Below are 17636 nucleotides of genomic sequence, written 5' to 3' on the forward strand. Positions count from 1 at the left end.
TTGACACATAAAATACAATTAAATTTTATTTTAATAAGTACGGACACTGAAATTATCATTACCATAAAGGAAGCATATTCATGACTTTAAAAATGACTTTAAATAGGACACAATTTCAAAACAATTCATAAAGAGAATTAAGTTTGCCTATATAAAAACTACAGTAATTATCCTTCATTTTCTCATTTTAATGTGGACCAAATAAAACTGCCAAGATGAAATGAGTCAGAAAATTGAGATCTGGAGGCTACAGGGAGAGAGTATGCAAGGGAGTGAAATATTGAGGGGGTTGTCCACTGAAATCCAGGGCTGCTGTGACAAAGACCTGCTTTTCTGCTGTTGAGAGTACAAAAGGAGTGATGAAATGGAGAGGGCAACCAGCTAAGAGTCATTATGCCCCTTTGAACTTTTCTTTTCTCACATGACAAAGGCTGACTGAGATACTATTAAGAACTGGTTGTCAAATGCCCTGATTCTAGATGTTCAACCTAAGCAGATCTGTGAAATGACAGAAATAAAACAATTTGTCAAAGAGCTTAAACCTCAGAGATCTGGTGCAATATGGTGCTGTGGACAGAAAATTTGGAAGTCATACCATGCTTACCAGGTGGCTCTAGTCATTCTACAGTTCTATGAATTTCATGATTTGCTCCTTTCATTTTCAGAAGAAAAAAAGGACTAATCCTATTTAAAAACAAAGCAACATAAAATAAAACAGCAAATTAAATCCTTTGTAAAATACCTGTGTAGAAGGCAACAAATGGGCCTAATTCTACGGCTTTAACTGTGAATGCTTTTTCGGTACTGTTTGTATGTGAAAGTTTCACTTGAGATGTTATGAAAAAAGTAGCTGCCTTTCAAATGAACATTCTCTGTCACAGGTGTCAGAATTAAGAGGTGCACTGCTAAAGTGAGTCAGCATATAACATGGTAGAGGAGTCCAGGAACAGACTGATTAACTACAAGATCAATTAAAGGTATGTTGGTGTCCAGAGCACCTCCTTCAAGGCTGGTCTGGGAGCTGTGGGAAGATCAAGGTAGCCAGGCCCCAGGAGGGAGGGGTTGAAAAGCTTCTCCCCCAGTGCAGATTTATATATATATTTTTTCCTTCACTGTGTCAAGTGGAAACACAAATAAAATTGAAAAGAAAATACAGGGGACAAATGGATACATTAATATGATTCTGTTTGTGAAGATTAAAAACTTTCTAGTCACCTGTGTATCAGTTCTAAATAAATTACTGGGTAGCATTGTTTGGGGAGGGAAGTCCCTGCCATCCTTGTTTAGTCTCTATTAAGGAAATCTGTGTCTTTTTAATATTCTTGTGATGTTTTAAGAGCTATAGGTCTCTTCTTGCATGTTCCACAGTAATGTGTTTGTGGGTTTTACTTTTGAATGCTTGCTTTTAGAGAGAAAAGGACATTACCCCTTACCCTTTTCCTCGATTCTGGACAACCCCAAGGGGGAGGATTTAAAGGGAAGGGGTGGGGAAACACCAAAAATGAATTTATTTTATCTAAGCTCTGTAGCAGGATTCATGTTGTCCCTCTGGCAGTTCTTTCTCTTTCCTGTATATGCAATAACAAGGTTTTAAAAAATAATAATAAAGAAGAAGCGAGACTATTAGACAAAGTATTTATGTAATTATTTGATAACTTGTAAATAGGTGGAATATGAATGTGCGGAAAATTAAACTTTAATTTATTGACATTGTACATCACTCTGTGTAAATAGGATTGCAGCTGTCAGGTTTTGTGGGTTTGACTATTTCCTATAGTCAGTTTTATTTCAAGGTCACAGGTCGCTTTTAAAAGTAGAAAACACACTTTTCAAAAGAGTTGTCTGCAAAGAGAAATTTTTTTCTTTTTTAACGTCCAAAAGTGGGGAAAAGTGATATTGCCTATTTTACCAAAACTTGGGGAGGTGGGGCTGGGAAGCAGCCCCACCTGAAATTCCTAAGAGTGGTTCTGAGATTGCTTGGGGGCGGAGGGTGGTGAGTGCAGAGGCTGTGGTAGGACTTTCTAATATTTCTTCTGTATTTGTATTTGTATTTGCTAGTCTCTGATTTCTTCAAAACGAAGTGGAATTGACTACTTACTGTCTTCAGTGTTGATGGTGTTTTGAATTGGTGCCTATGGAGATGTATATTCAGAATTCAAAAGTCAGGTGCTGAGAGCTGGTTTAAAGACAAAATTCATGAAGGTATATTTTGTGTTATAATTGTTGATGAGTTCTTTGGTTTTCTGTATTTTTGCCCACTCTCTTTAAAATATCATTGAAATTTCAATAAATTTTTATTGAAATGTCAAAAAAAAATTACGGGCATGGGCACTTCAATTTAAATTAAAGGTGTTTAAATGCCATTTTTCACATGCTAACCTGGCTTAAGAGACCTGGAAATCTCCACATCATAGACTAAGTTCATTATTCTTAACTTTCAAATCTTCATGAAACAGTGAGAATATTGAACTTGATCTTTAATGAAACTGGGTGCAGCAGTCCCTCATTACTCCATTCACATTACAGTAATCATATAGCTGGTTAAACATATTTGTAAAAGAAAGGATCACAGCTTTGTCATTCAATATATCCTTCACATCAGTGTGCTTTGATGGAATCTCAATGTAGTATTTCAATATAGGAATATTTTATACACTGGGCTCAATCAAATCTAATGTAAAGGTTGTATTTTCAGTACAGATGTATGCACTATCAACTCTAATTTCATAGTCTTGTGCTATTTCTTAGTCAATAAAATTATGATTGACTTCCTATGTAATTATATGTGCTGGACTAATGGCTTATTTATACTTGTAATCTCTAATCCATGTTCCTTGAAGAGCTATTTTTACATTAGTCCTTTCTTGTTGAAGAATTCTAGGCATAAGAACAGAATATTGTTAATTATATAAGTGTATAGAACTTATACCATCTAAATGAATAAAAATGTATGCTCATTTTAAAATTATAGTGTGGACATAATTACTCTGTCTTCCCCCAACCTCTTCTTCCTTTTGCATAAAGCAGCCCTCTTTTTTTTGGGAGGATGAACATCTAACATGGGGTCTGTATGAAAGCTGCCATCTTCCTTTGGCTGTAACCTCCCTGCCTGCTGTAATTTGTATAAAAGTGAGAACCTGACCTAGAATATACTGATAATAGCACCCTGGCTCCCAGCTGCAAAGATTGGCCTGGGGCAGGGATGTGGGGAAAAGGGAGGAGTTGGCTGTATCCCAAACCACTTTCCTGGGGTTTATCAACTGAATTGAAGCTGGAACAGAAGAGCTTTTTCCTTCCTAGCAGCAGAGCTGGGGACTCGCGAGCCAGGAGTTACTAGGAGACATTAATCTAGCCCATGATTTCCCAACTTCAGCAACCTTGCATTTTGGGTCAGACAGTCCTTTGTCGTGGGGGGCTGTCCTGTTTATTGTAAGATATTTAGCAGCATCCCTGACCTTTATCAACTAGATGCCAGTGGTACCTTTACCCATAATGTGGTTTCAAAAAATATCTCCAGACTCTATTTAATGGCCCCCATCTGAGAACCACAGAATGAGCCTCATGTAAAAGCAGGACTAGGTGGAAGTGAGGTCAACCTATTCGAGCAAAATAGGAGATAAAGACAGAAGGAGAAATAAACCTGTTCAGAACCACGTATGCCCAAGTGTACCCTTTTCCTTTTTGGTTATGTAAGTCCATCATTTCCCATTTTTCTAAAGTAGTTTCTTTCTTTTGTCAGGTGGAATAAGAATTCTGAAACAATATCAGAAAAAGAGATGGGAAAACTGGGCCAAAGGCAATAAAAATAATCAATCAATAATAGGGTTTGATCAAGGCATAGATTTAACTGTGAGTTTTGAAAAAAAATATATAAGAACTTATAAACCTGTTTAAAGCAGACAAAGAAATTGATTATGAAATAGATGGTCAACAGCATGAGTAGAATCCTAAGAGTTCCAGAGTAATATAAAATTATCTTCAAGGTAGTAGTCTTGGGATGAGGCATAAGAAACGGGAAAAACACTTTTATTTGCATCTTCTTGAGATTATACACATGTCCAGTGATAATTTCCTATTTAAAGTGTGTGTCTGTGTGTGGTTCTCTAAAAAAGGAGCACATACTGTTTTCTAGTCAATCAACTGCCAATAATAAAGAGAAGGGCAAGTACAAACTGTGAACCAGACACGTTGAGTAACATCCCCCCAAAATATCTTACACCTGAACCCACTGACTCTAAAATTCACATGAGTCAACCTCTATGATGATGACGTTCACCCAAGTACAACACAGGAAATAAGTTTCTTTCTTCCCAGGACTTTAGGTCAAAACAACAGAGAAATTCATCATTAATGTTTCCCCTTTGAATAGCCAGTTGAGGTAAAAAGATTTCAAATTCCCCTCCAGGTAACTGGAATGAAAGGAGGGAGTGGAATCCTTAGAAAGAAAGAAACAGTATTACCTGGTTAGAAGCAATTGTACAGGATGGACTTGAACAATTTTCAAAATGTGCCAAGTCTATCACCAATTCCATATAGCAGCTACTGGCCTGTCCCACTTGAAATCCTTGTCTTTTTGTGAAGGCTGTGTACGGCGGGGAAAGGTAACTGAACAGCAGGAAATCTGTTTTTTGGGGAAGCAGTTATTGAAAGAAGGCACGTGTGGAATGAAAAGTACCTATAAACTTTAGGGTAGATCTTTCCTTTAAGTAAAAGTCAAATGTGTTATTTTGTTGTTGTTAAATCTTTTCTTATGCTAAGGTATCCAGTAATCATATTTCCATGTCACTAACAACCACCACCTCAGCACACATCACAACAACCAGTTCAAGAAAGCTACACCAGGAGTTCCAGTTCCAGGATGACAATATAAGGAGCTCCGAGGACCCATTCCCCAGCAGTGAAAATGATAAGACATAGTCTCTTCAGCAAATAGTACTAAGACAACACTATATCCTCATGTAAAAGAATGAAATTGGGCCCTTTCCACACATCATATGCAGTAATTGACTGAAATTGGCATCAAAGGCCTACATCTAAAAGTTAAAACTCTCTTTAGAAGAAAACATAGATCTGCATAACCTCTGATCTGGCAATGGCTTCTTAGATATGATACCAAAAGGATAAGCAACAAAAGAAAAAATACAATAAACTTCACCAAAATTTAAAACTTCTATGCTTCAAAGTGCATTATCAAGAAAGTAAAAAGAAACATTTGCAAATCATAATCTGATAAGAGATTTGTATGTAGAACATATAAATAACTTTTACAACTCAATTATTAAAAATGGGCAAAGGATCTGAACAGACGTTTCTCCAAAGGATATATATAAATGGCCAACACACCCACAACAAAAGATGCAACAGGAAATGCAAATCAAAACAAGACACCACTTCACCCATTAGGATGACTACAATACAATAAAATAAAATTTAATTTAATTTAAAAAATAATAAGTGCTGGTGAGGATGTGAAGAAATTAGAACTCTCATGCACTGCTGGTAGGAATGTAAAATGGTGCAGCCACTTTGGAAAACAGTCTGGCAGCTCCTTAAATGGTCAAATACAGTTGTGATATGACCCAGCAATTCCACTCCTAGGTAAAGGCCCAAGAGAAATTAAAACATATGTTCATACAAAAATTTACATGCCAATTTTTATAGCAGCATTATTTATAATAGCCAAAGCTGAAAACAACCCAAATGTCTATCAGTGAAAGAATAAACAGATAAATGGACACATACACATACAAGAATATTTTTGGCCATAAAAAAGAATAAAGTACTGACAAATGCTACAACAGGAATGAACCTTGAAAACATTATGTTAAGTGACAGAAGCCAGTCACAAAAAATCACATATTATATGATTCCATTAACATGAACTACTATCTAGAATAGGCTAATCTATAGAGACAGAAAGCTGATTAGTGGTTCCTTAGGCCTGGGGACATGGGGGAAGGGGTTATGGATATGGAGTGTTAACCAAAATGTATGGGGTTTCTTTATGAGATGAGATGATGAAAAACCGGAAGCAAAGTAAGTAACTGTAAACAAGAAAATGGCTGCACAAATCACTACAGATTCAGACTATGAAGTACTGTGCAGCCATTTAAAACATGTATGAGACCTATTCTTGACTTTGAAGGATTTCCACAAGATATTGTGAAGTGAGGAAACAAAAGGCAAAATAGTATGTATAATATGACCTCATTTTTATAAAATAAAGCTAAAAACTGTGTGTGAGGGAGTGTGTATGTGTGTGTGTAAGTCTGTATAGGATACTATGAGCATAGAGCAATGTAAGAAAGGATACGTATTAGTTAACATGTGTAGCCTGTGTGTGCGTGTGGTGTATATGTGGGATAGCAGTCATGGATAGAAAGGGGGAGAGGAGGGAGGAAAAGCATACAAAGCTAAAGTTTTGTTGAGATATAATTGATATATAACATTTAAACGTTTAAGGTGTACAACATAACGATCTGGTTTATATATTGCAAAATGATTACCATAATAAGATTAGTTAACATCCATCACCTCACAGATACAACCAAAACCTTGACAAGAACTTTTAAGATCTATTCTCTTGTCAACTTCAAACATGCAACAGTATTAACTATCATCATCATGTTGCACATTACATCCCCAGGCCTTATTTATCTTATAACTGGAAGTTTGTACCTTTTGACCACCTTCACCTAATTCCTCTACTCCCACAACCACTTCCCTCTGGCAGGTGTTCTAAGTTTCTGTATCATTTAACAACCTGTGAGTTGGAGATTATTATCTCTACTTATTATCTCCATTTGAGTTCAAGATTATTATCTCCGGATGGGGAAATGAAGTTTGGAGTGGCTAAATGGCTTGCAAAACAATACGGTTGGGGCCATCCTGATAGGAAGGACTCTCACCCAAAATTTGTTTTGTATATCAAGACCGGTGATGCCATGAACACACCAACAGGGTATGAAAAGGTTTATCACTCATATAATGAGGCTTCCTGGGGAGAGCAGGGCTGGCCTCTCAGGCTGTTTGAAAATGTCTTGAGACCTGGGAAAGGAGATTGGCTTGGGGTTTTTATGATGGTTAGAGGGCGAGCCCCTGCATGCTGGGAGGAGGCTGTATGGTTTGAACTTCCTGTGAGTGCCGAAAGAGGGAACACTCTTTTGGCCTTAGCAGCTTGTCCAGACACGGGGCAGGAGAGGAAAAGGGAGGTGAGGCTTAAAAGCTGTCAGCAGTCAAACATCAAAAAATGAAGCCATAATCTTTATCACAAATGGTTTAAAAATTGTACATGCCAGTATTTAAGAAAAATGTTTAGTTTTATATTTATATAGGTGTTTGTGTATCTCTTGTTTTAGTTAAGATAAATATCTAGTTTGTTTGTGTGTGTGAGACACTTATTTAAGTGCTAATAACCAAACGGTACTTAAAGTCATACATGTAAGGTAACAGGCATGAGTAATACCTCAAACTTTACTCAGTCTTGAGAAATATATATTTCCAAAAAGTGCCAAATATTAGGATAACCAATATATTCAATTTTTAAATATAGCCATAAAATGAATATAAAATTACTCTGTATGATAAATATTACTAGAATGTAAGCCTGGAGAATGAAGTGAGTGTAATGTGTCTTTATCATTATCATCATAAGTACCTGCAATTGTGCCTTACAAAGAGTAGACCCTTAACAAATAAATGGGAGAACAAATTTGATAAACACTGGTACATTAAAAAATAAAGCTAGATGTGAATTGTGAAGAGTATGTAAAAAAAAATACCAAAAAAAGGAATAAATTTACTAGTGGGAAAATGACTGTATAAGGAATTCTAAATAGTAACTCAAAAAATAATTTAAATTTATCTTGGTAATCTTTAAACAGTTACTTAACTTTTAATAAACCAACTTTTGAAGTTATCACTAATGTTTAATAATATTTAATCATTTTTGCATATTTACTTTGAATTCCTAATATCAAAGTAAATCACATTTCAGAGAAAATTATGATGAAATAAAGGTGAATACACTTGTTAACTTACACTGGACTTACACTTAACTTACTTGTTAACATACACTGGATTCATATTAGAATCTGCTTCAGAGGCTTGAGCTACTAGTAGAAAAAGAACACACACAAGTCATTTCATATTAAAGTTTTTATTAAAACTGAGTCTTTACAATAAATTTTAAATGACATATTCCACAGACAAATATTTAAGAAAAAAACTTTTTAATGTATAATTATTGGTATACAAATTTAAGAACATAGTTAAAACTAAGCTAAATATTTATATGTATATCTATATATCCAAATTCATATGAATTCTCTGGAACACCTGAGTTTTAAATTGTTGGTTTTCCAGATAGTGTGAAACACTTTTCGTCCACTTTAGAAAGGACCCAGCCCATCCAGAAAGAATAACTTTGGTTAACCTTGGTTATCTCCCAAAGATCACAGAGAAGTCTTCAATGTGATTACGATTTATCTTCAGAGGCTTCTTCCAAGTGGAGATCTGTCTGTGATGTAAGGAAGGATTCCCATGTAGCAAGGCACTAAATAATGGAAACACACCATGAGGAGGTCAACAGTAGTTCACTTTTACTGTTAGAAGGATTAATAAATCCTTACGTATCTGTTCCTATAGCAATCTGCCCTACTCCTCTCTCCCACAGGCTTTCCAGGATCCCTGTGTTTTCTACATATTTTAATTCTTAATGAGGGAAACTGTTGCTAAATAAGAGGAAAACATAAAAGGTTAAAAAATTAGCATGGATTAGTTTGCTGAAATAATCCACTATTCCCCCATTGTCAGGATAGAAAACAGATCTATAATAAACTGTAGAGGGAAAGATGGACCATTTGGATCTGAGGGGGCAGGCAATAAGCATCTAGACAGAGGAGTAGTGATACAAGCATGGCTTAATCAGATTTGAATTCTACTATATCAAGTGTGAGTTTGTGCAAATTGATTAATCTCTATTATAGTTTCTTCAGCTATAAATTGGTTAATGACAATACTTAGCAGTAAAGCAATCATGAAAATTAAATTTACATAACCTGTATAAATCTCTATCTCAAAGTAAGTATTCAAAAAAATTAGCAATGATTATATTATGATGGTCTGCTGGGACTAGGTGGTGAGATAGTCATTAATGTGCCCAGGAAACGAATCAAGGTGACCTAATTGATATCTACAGAACAAAAGAGAATATGTATTTTTTTCCATGTGCATATAAAACATTTACCAAAACACACCATATTCCAGGTTATACAAGACATCTCAATAAATTTAAAAAGAATCAAGTCATATGAGGTTTGTTCTCTGAACATAATGAAATTAACTTAGAAATCAGCAATTGAAAGATATCTGAAAAATCCCCAAATATTTGAGATCTAAACAGGACACTTATAAATAAGCCCTGTGTCAAAGAAGAAATCAAAAGGTAATCTAGAAAGTATTTTATTTTAAACTGAATGAAAATGAAAATACAATGTATAAAAAATTTTGAAATGCCACTGAAGTAGTACATAAAGAGAAATTTACACCACTAAACACCTTCATTAGAAAAGAAGAAAGGGTCTTAAATGACTTCAGTTTCCATCTTAAAAACTAAAAAAGAACAAATTATAACCAAAGTAAGCAGCAGAAGAAAAAACCCAGAAAAGATAGAAGTGTGACTCAATGAAAGAGAAAAACAATGAAACCAAACATTGAATCTTTGAGAAGATTAATAAAATTGATAAACTTTTAGCCAGACTGTTCATAAAAGAAGAAAGATGACACAAATTACCAACTGTTAGGAAAGAGAGAGGTGACATCCCTTTAAATTCTACTGAAGGAAAAAAAGAAAATATTATTGAAAACTTTATATGTATATATTTGAGAACTTAAATGAAACCAATGAAAAGATACAAACTACCAAAACTCACTCTAGAAAAAATAGATAATTCAAATGAATTTGAATTTGTTGTTAAATACCTTTCCACAAAGAACGCTTCAGGCCCAAATGGCTTCACCAGTGAATTCTACCAAAAACTTAAGGAAGAATCATATTAATTCTACACAAACTCTTCCAGAGAACTGAGGAGAAAGGAATGCTTTCCAACTTACCAAAGACATTACAAAAGAACAAAACTACAGACCATTATCCCTCATAAACATAGATGCAAAAATTATAAACAAAATTTTAGCAAATCAAATCCAGCAATCTATAGAAAGAATTATATTTCATGACCAAATGGAGTTTATCCCAGGAGTGTAAGATTGGCTTAATATTCAACTATCAATCAATGTAACTGACTGTATTAAACATAATTTATTATCATCTCAATAGACATGGAAAGACATTTGTCAAATTACAATGTCCATTTCTTACTTAAAAAAAAAATTCTCAACAAATTAGGAACAGATGGGAATTTCCACAACTTGAGGAAGAACATCTACAAAATACCTACAATTAACATCATATGGAGAAATGCATTAAGTATTAGCAGTTATTAGTATTTTATTTCTTTTCAATGCCAAGAAAACAATTTTTAATTCAGCTTTATAGATACTCAAAAATCTCCTTCACCAAATTTTGAGTATAAAAATGAAGGAAATACCAAAAACACCTAAATACAGATAATGTTTAAAAATCTATCCACAACATTTACAAAACAATGAAAACTATGAACTGGGATTGAAGGGCTGATAGAGAACCATGGTTCACCTTTGGAAAGAGCCCTGTTTCCCTTGTAAACCTGATTTCTGGCCTCTTCTGCAAATCCATACGTTATCTACTATCTGGTAACCCTGCAGGGCAGGCCAAAGCAATTACTGCTTTCAGGAGATATCATATCTTTTTGATAACTCTGCCAAACTATCATTTAAAAAATCTTTGAACATATTCAAGGTAAAATTCAAAATAAAAATCTGAGCAGTCTGCTCTATTTAGAATTCCTGTCAAATAAGGGATGCAAAGTGCACCAAAAATGGTATTAATCCTAATGTGATGAAACTTCTATCATTGTCATATTCTTCAACTCTCCTGGTTTAATAAATGTCTAAGGAAGATCAGCCCTCTATGCTGATTAGTGTTGTGAATTAACATATTCATTTCTAAAGCAAATCCTAAAAATGACAGTGAGACATGGTAAAAGACACAAATTGCTACTTAACTATCTCCCTACCATCCACCATACGAAAGGCAGGAAAACAATTTATGTATTTTGAAATACAGATTACAGAACACTAGCACAGAAAAATCAAGAGAAGTATCATGACAACAGCTGAATATCTATATGAATACTTGGTCAGGCATTATAATGGTTGTTTTATCACATATTACCTTCTTTAAACCTCACAATGACTACTATGAATCTTATTTTATAGATGAGAAAGCTGAGGATCAAACAGTTAAGTATGTCTGTGATATTACAAACCTGATAAGAGGTATAGCCATTCATCAGCAAATGGAAAATAACCAATCTCTTGAATGACCACCAGGATACATTTAATAAGTCACTGGCCCATCAAGATGAGACACCTTTCTTTTACATAGTGGAAGAAGGACCATTTTGGAGGGCAGGTGAGTAAAAAAAAAAATGCGTAATTGCAAGGGGATCAACTTTTTTTTTTTTAAATAAATTTACTTGTTTGTTTTGGTTGCATTGGGTCTTTGTTGCTGCAGGCGGGCTTTCTCTAGTTGTGGCGAGCAGGGGCTACTCTTCGTTGAGGTGCGTGGGCTTCTCATTGCGGTGGCTTCTCTTCTTGCGAAGCACGGGCTCTAGGTGCATGGGCTTCATTAGTTGTGGCGTGTGAGCTCAGTGGTTGTAGCGCATGGGCTTAGCTGCTCCGCGGCATGTGGGATCTTCCCGGATCAGGGATCGAACCCGTGTCCCCTGCACTGGAAGGCAGATTCTTAACCACTGCGCCACCAGGGAAGTCCCAGGGGGATCAACTTTTAGGAAAGAGTATATATGCAGGTTGAGTGTGTAGAAACTGATTCCTTACATACCTCTTGGAAATTTTTATGTATTTCCAGGAGTATATATACCCTTTGAAGATGACTGAGTTAATACATGCCAGTCATATAGTAAGTGCTCAGTAAATGCAGAGACCATAGAGAAGAAATGTACTTTACTACTGATGCAAATATGCTGCTCATCATTAACACTGCATTTTTCAATCTGAATATTAATCAATTGACATCCTGGCTTCTATTGATCCCTAAATTTGTTAATGTTAAGTTTTGCTATAAAAGCCTGATCCCCACTCAGGTTCCTGACCATCAGATTTCTGGATCTACAAAACTGAGGACATGCTCTGAACTGTGTAGCTCCTGAAGCTACCAATATTCTTTTGGAATTTTGATAGCAGATTTTTTTACTAACTAAATATGTTAATTGCCTCCTCCTGCCAATGCTTAATATTAACCTATTACCTGATATGTTGTTCATTTACCTAGTTAATGTACATAAATCTATTTTTAAATAATGAATGATAATCTCTACAACTCCTTAAATTTTTTTAGACTTCCTTGCTTTTCTTGGATTTCTAAGTATGAAATACTAAGTAAAAACTCAAGAAATGGATTGTTTATACCACATAAATAGTTTAGTTCAGTATTCACTGCATCCAGGACTGTGATAATTGGAAGATACAAAGAATCATCAAAATGACAACAAAAAAATCTCAAAATCTAGTGTGAAACTTCCTTATAATTGTAAATTATATTTTTGAAAAATTTATTTCTGCAGACTTCCCTGGTGGTGCAGTGGTTAAGAATCTGCCTGCCAATGCAGGGGACATGGGTTCAATCTCTGGTCTGGGAAGATCCCTCGTGCCATGGAGTAACTAAGTCCATATGCCACAACTACTGAGCCTGCGCTCCAGAGCCTGTGAGCCATAACTACTGAGCCCACTTGCCACAACTACTGAAGCCTGTGTGCCTAGAGCCTGTGCTCTGCAACAAGAGAAGCCACCGCAATGAGAAGCCCACACACCACAAGAAAGAGTAGCCCCCGCTCACTGCAACTAGAGAAAGCCCGCGTGCAGCGATGAAGACCCAACGCAGCCAAAAATAAATAAAATAAATAAATTTATTTTAAAAAAAGAAGAAGAAAAAGATGTTAAAACAATTATTTGAAAAAAATGTATTTCTGTTATTTGGCTTCTCACTGTTTTCTATCAAGGAATTGATTTTTTTCCCACTTTTAAATCATTATAATTAGTAAAGCAAACTAATATCAAAATTAGAGTAACAATCAAAAATACCCAGTGTCATGGGTGGCCTGACATTCAATCATACCCATCAGCTCATTCTAGTTTTAGATTCTCATATTATCATAAGAGAATCAACAACAATTCCACTTCTAGTTGAATAATGTGTCATGATTTTCCATACACATTATTTTATTTGATACAACAATACTTTGACAAACTCAAGTAATTGCATCTTATAGTTAAGGGAACTGTGATCCATTGAGTACAGCAATCTTTTCTAGTGCCCCACGCTTGCACTGCAGTAAAAGTCCATAAATATGTTGAACATATTTATTGGCAGGATGTTGGGTGACCAGAAAGCAAGTTGATCACAAATCCTCGTTAACTGAGAATGCAGCGCACACTTTTTTCCAGGTGGCTCCAGTTTGTAGACAAAGACCAAAAACTGTAGCTTCTCTATGAAGGGCAGGACTGGGAAAGAGGCTGTACCGTTAGAAAAGTGAGCCAGAACTAGGGCAAACAGGCCTGACAGGTAAACAAAAGCCCTTTTGTCCCAAAACACATTCTTAAAAACTTCTCAAATACACAGACAGAATATTTAGAAAATAAGTTTTAATTCCAAAACTCTCTTGAAAGTAAATCTCTTGCTACCCCAGTAAAGTAGTGATGACATTCTGCCATTAGAAAAGGTAAATGTCTCTTTAGTTCTCATAAGTAGGTAGTGATCCCACAAGCAGATGTGATCAAGTTTTCTAAAGAATGAATGATAACAAAAATGGTGTTTCTGTAGATATAGCTTCCAATGAAAACTTCCACATTTAAGAAACAATATTTTCACAAGATGGTGGGATATGAAGAGGTTCTGTTCCACAGTCTGACTTCAGGCAAATCTTTTCATTTCTCTGGGCCTATTCGCCCATTCATTGAATAGGGGGGGTTGGACCATGTGTGTCCGTTAACTTTCATCCTAGAACCTAAAGTAGCCAACACAAAAATAAACAAATGCAACCTAATTATTAACTTAAAAGCTTTTGCACAGCAAAGGAAACAATAAACAAAACGAAAAGACAACCTACAGAATGGGAGAAAATATTTGCAAATGATGCAACCAACAAGGGAATAATCTCCAAAATATACAAACAGCTCATACAGCTTGATATCAACAAAACAAACAACCAATCAAAAAAGGGGCAGACCGAAGATCTAAATAGACATTTCTCTAAAGAAGACATACAGATGGCCAAAAGGCACATGAAAAGATGCTCATTATCACTAATTATAATTAGAGAAACGCAAACAAAAACTACAGTGAGGTATCACCTCACACCGGTTAGAATGGCCGTCATCAAAAAGTCTACAAATAATAAATGCTGGAGAGGGTGTGGAGAAAAGGAAACCCTCCTACACTGTTGGTGGGAATGTAAACTGGTATAGCCACTATGGAGAAGAGTATGGAGGTTCCTTAAAAAACTAAAAATAGAGCTACCATATGATCCTGCAATCCCACTCCTGGGCATATATTTGAAGAAAGCCATAATTCAAAAAGATACATGCACCCTAATGTTCACTGCAGCACTATTTACAAGAGCTAAGACATGGAAGCAACCTAAATGTCCACTGACAGATGAACAGATAAAGAAGATGTGGTATATATACACAATGGAATATTACTCAGCCATAAAAAAAGAATGAAATAATGCCATATGCAGCAACATGGATGGACCTAGAGACTATCATACTAAGTGAAATAAGCCAGACAGAGAAAGATAAATATCATATGATATCGCTTATATATGGAATCTTAAAAAAAAGATACAAATAAACTTATATACAAAACAGAAATAGACCCACAGACATAGAAGACCAACTTATGGTTACCAAAGGGGAAAGCAGTGGGGGGTAGGATAAATTAGGAGTTTGAGAATAACATACACACATTACCATATATAAAATAGATAACCAGCAAGGACCTACTGCATAGCACAGGGAACTATACTCAATATTTTGTAAAAGCCTATAAGGGAAAGGAATCTGAAAATAAATATATATATATATGTATGTACAACTGAATCACTTTGCTGTACACCTGAAACTAACACAACATTGTAAATCAACTATACTTAAATAAAAATTTAAAAAATGAAAAAAAAAAGTTGGCAAATGAGATCACATACAATTTGTAAATATGCCTTGCTCTATTTGGCTTGACACAGTGTGGAAAGGCATCAAACATAACATTTTACCTCTCCCCTCTGTATTTGATATTTATAAGGTAATTGTCACTATAAATAATTTCCAAAGGTAAGATTCAGAAATACATGAGAAATATTTTCAATTACTACTACTGCTACTATTACTACTAATAGTTTACATTTATCAAAACCTTATTATGTGCTAGGCACTGCATTAAGAACTTAACATATATTTTACTTATTTATTTACTTATCTATCCAGCAGCTTTCAAACATATTTTCTATATTGGCTATTTTGGGCTCAAATAAAATAAGTAGTGGCTTAAGGGATAAACTAGTTGAGACTCCTGGAAAGGTATTTATGAGTATAAAAGCTTCAAAATGATTTACTTTTAGTGACTTACTGGGAATATTAAATTTTGCTTCTAAGACTTTCCTTTCATCTTTCTTTATTCCATTATATACATACATACGTATGTGTACATATATATTTTAATACCAAATAAAACTGATGTATATACTATTATTTTTAGCACTTTATAGATAAGGATGCTGAGGTCTACTGAAATAACGAAAAGTCTTCAAGGTCTCTGAGCTTAAAAGTCACAAGTTATGCCTGTCCAAAGCCCATGCTCTTAGCCATCAGATGATAATGCCAACATAAAGTTTGATATCTCCATAGGTAATGCTACCACCCTGTTCATGGAACAGATAATAGAAAACCTAGTCTCATCCAAATGATCACATAAGTCAAATTAATAAAATATTATCTATATATCTCTGCTAATAAAGTAAAATAACCATATATTTGCCTAAAACAATAACAATGATATCTATTATTGTAAAATGTAATAAAAGCCAAACATTACCATGTACCCCTTTTTAAACCAGAAATTTCCATATTAAGTCAAAGTTGTTGTGCTTCTAGTTTTCCTACTAATCTAAAAGTATCTTTTAGACAGTGCCATAAAAATTGCATCTCTCTTAATAAACTAAAACTAAGAAATATGACTGAGTATCCTTTACGTACTTTAATGCTATCTCAAATAATCTTGGGCACAGACGACATCACCTACATTTGAGGAAACACTGAAGCTCAAATATGTAAACATCTCCATACTAGGCCAATATCACTGCAAAATAAATTACATTATAAAAATTGTAGGCCATGCCTAAAATGAGGGCAATGGAGTGTGTAACATTTTAGTAATTGTTTTTTTTTATCATCTAAACCTAAGATCCAAACAGTAATGAAAACTTTCAGGAGCTGCATATTTAAACATTTTTCTGAAATGTAATCAATCCAGAAAGAAATTAGAGATTATGTTACAAATGGAAAGCAACTTCTATTATTTTGCAATGGCTCAAAATTATTCATTAAATTTCATTTTTGAAAAAGTCTAAATTCAGAATAACCTGCCAACTTATAATTTGAGAAATGTTAATAACTTCAAAATAACAAGATTTGCATTTTTTTTTCTAAAATTACTTTTACAAAGCTCTCAAGAACATAAGTAATAAGTTTGGATTTGTAAATACTGCAAATACTTCAATGACTGCAACAGAGTTAACACAAAATACTCATTAGTTACAAACGCCATCTTGTGGTCCATTTAAAAAATAATTTTGTAGTATTAGTCTGTAGATCTCTAACTCAAGATCTGCTAAAGATAGAAAAAGTCTTAGATACGAATAATTCCATTTCTGTCATTGTTACATGTGAAAAAATTTGGGCTTCAAAAGATCTAATACATTGGAAATCTTTATAGAAAGAATACGAGAGCCGAATTTTCATATATTTTCAATTCATACTTTTCTATACCATATCATCGTTTTTTTAGCAATAACAAACCAATTACATGAAGTTTGTCCAGTTTAGTACCCCAGACACTTCAAACACCAAGCTTATCTGTGTTTGTTTATCATACATGGAAATACAACAAACTAAAAAGAAGAGCACATTTACTTTCAGATAACTGGAAAACTATCAAGGCACAGCTATGAAGTTTAACTACATTATTTTAAAGCATTTCACACATGTCTTCTAATTTTATTCTCCTAAAGACCTGTGAGGGATGTGTGTGGATAGGGGGTGGAGGAAGAGGAGGACCATCAGTACCACTTTTTGACAGATTAGAAAACTGGGTATAGAGAAGATATGATGAAGATTTTTACAATTAGTGGCAGGCACTCTGATATCCAACTTTAACTTTTTTTTTTTTTTTTTTTTTTTTT

General features: G+C 34.6%; 1 protein-coding gene across 3 annotated transcripts in view; it reads right to left on the bottom strand.

Annotated features, from left to right (window-relative positions):
* Positions 1 to 8146: 8146 nt before the first annotated feature.
* SNX7 (sorting nexin 7) overlaps positions 8147 to 17636 on the bottom strand; it is a 99914-nt gene continuing 90424 nt past the window's right edge. Inside the window, exon 9 of one of the 3 annotated variants that reach the window (XM_007117504.2) lies at positions 8147 to 8554. In XM_007117504.2, coding sequence (XP_007117566.1) covers positions 8477 to 8554 — 78 coding nt within the window. In that variant the 3' untranslated portion in view covers positions 8147 to 8476. Of the gene's footprint in view, positions 8555 to 14059; positions 14184 to 17636 lie in introns of those variants that run through there. The other 2 variants (XM_007117506.3, XM_007117505.3) reach the window with 2 other exon arrangements.

This window comes from Physeter macrocephalus, chromosome 4, assembly GCF_002837175.3.
Source record: "Physeter macrocephalus isolate SW-GA chromosome 4, ASM283717v5, whole genome shotgun sequence".
NCBI classification, from domain to species: Eukaryota; Metazoa; Chordata; class Mammalia; order Artiodactyla; family Physeteridae; genus Physeter; species Physeter macrocephalus.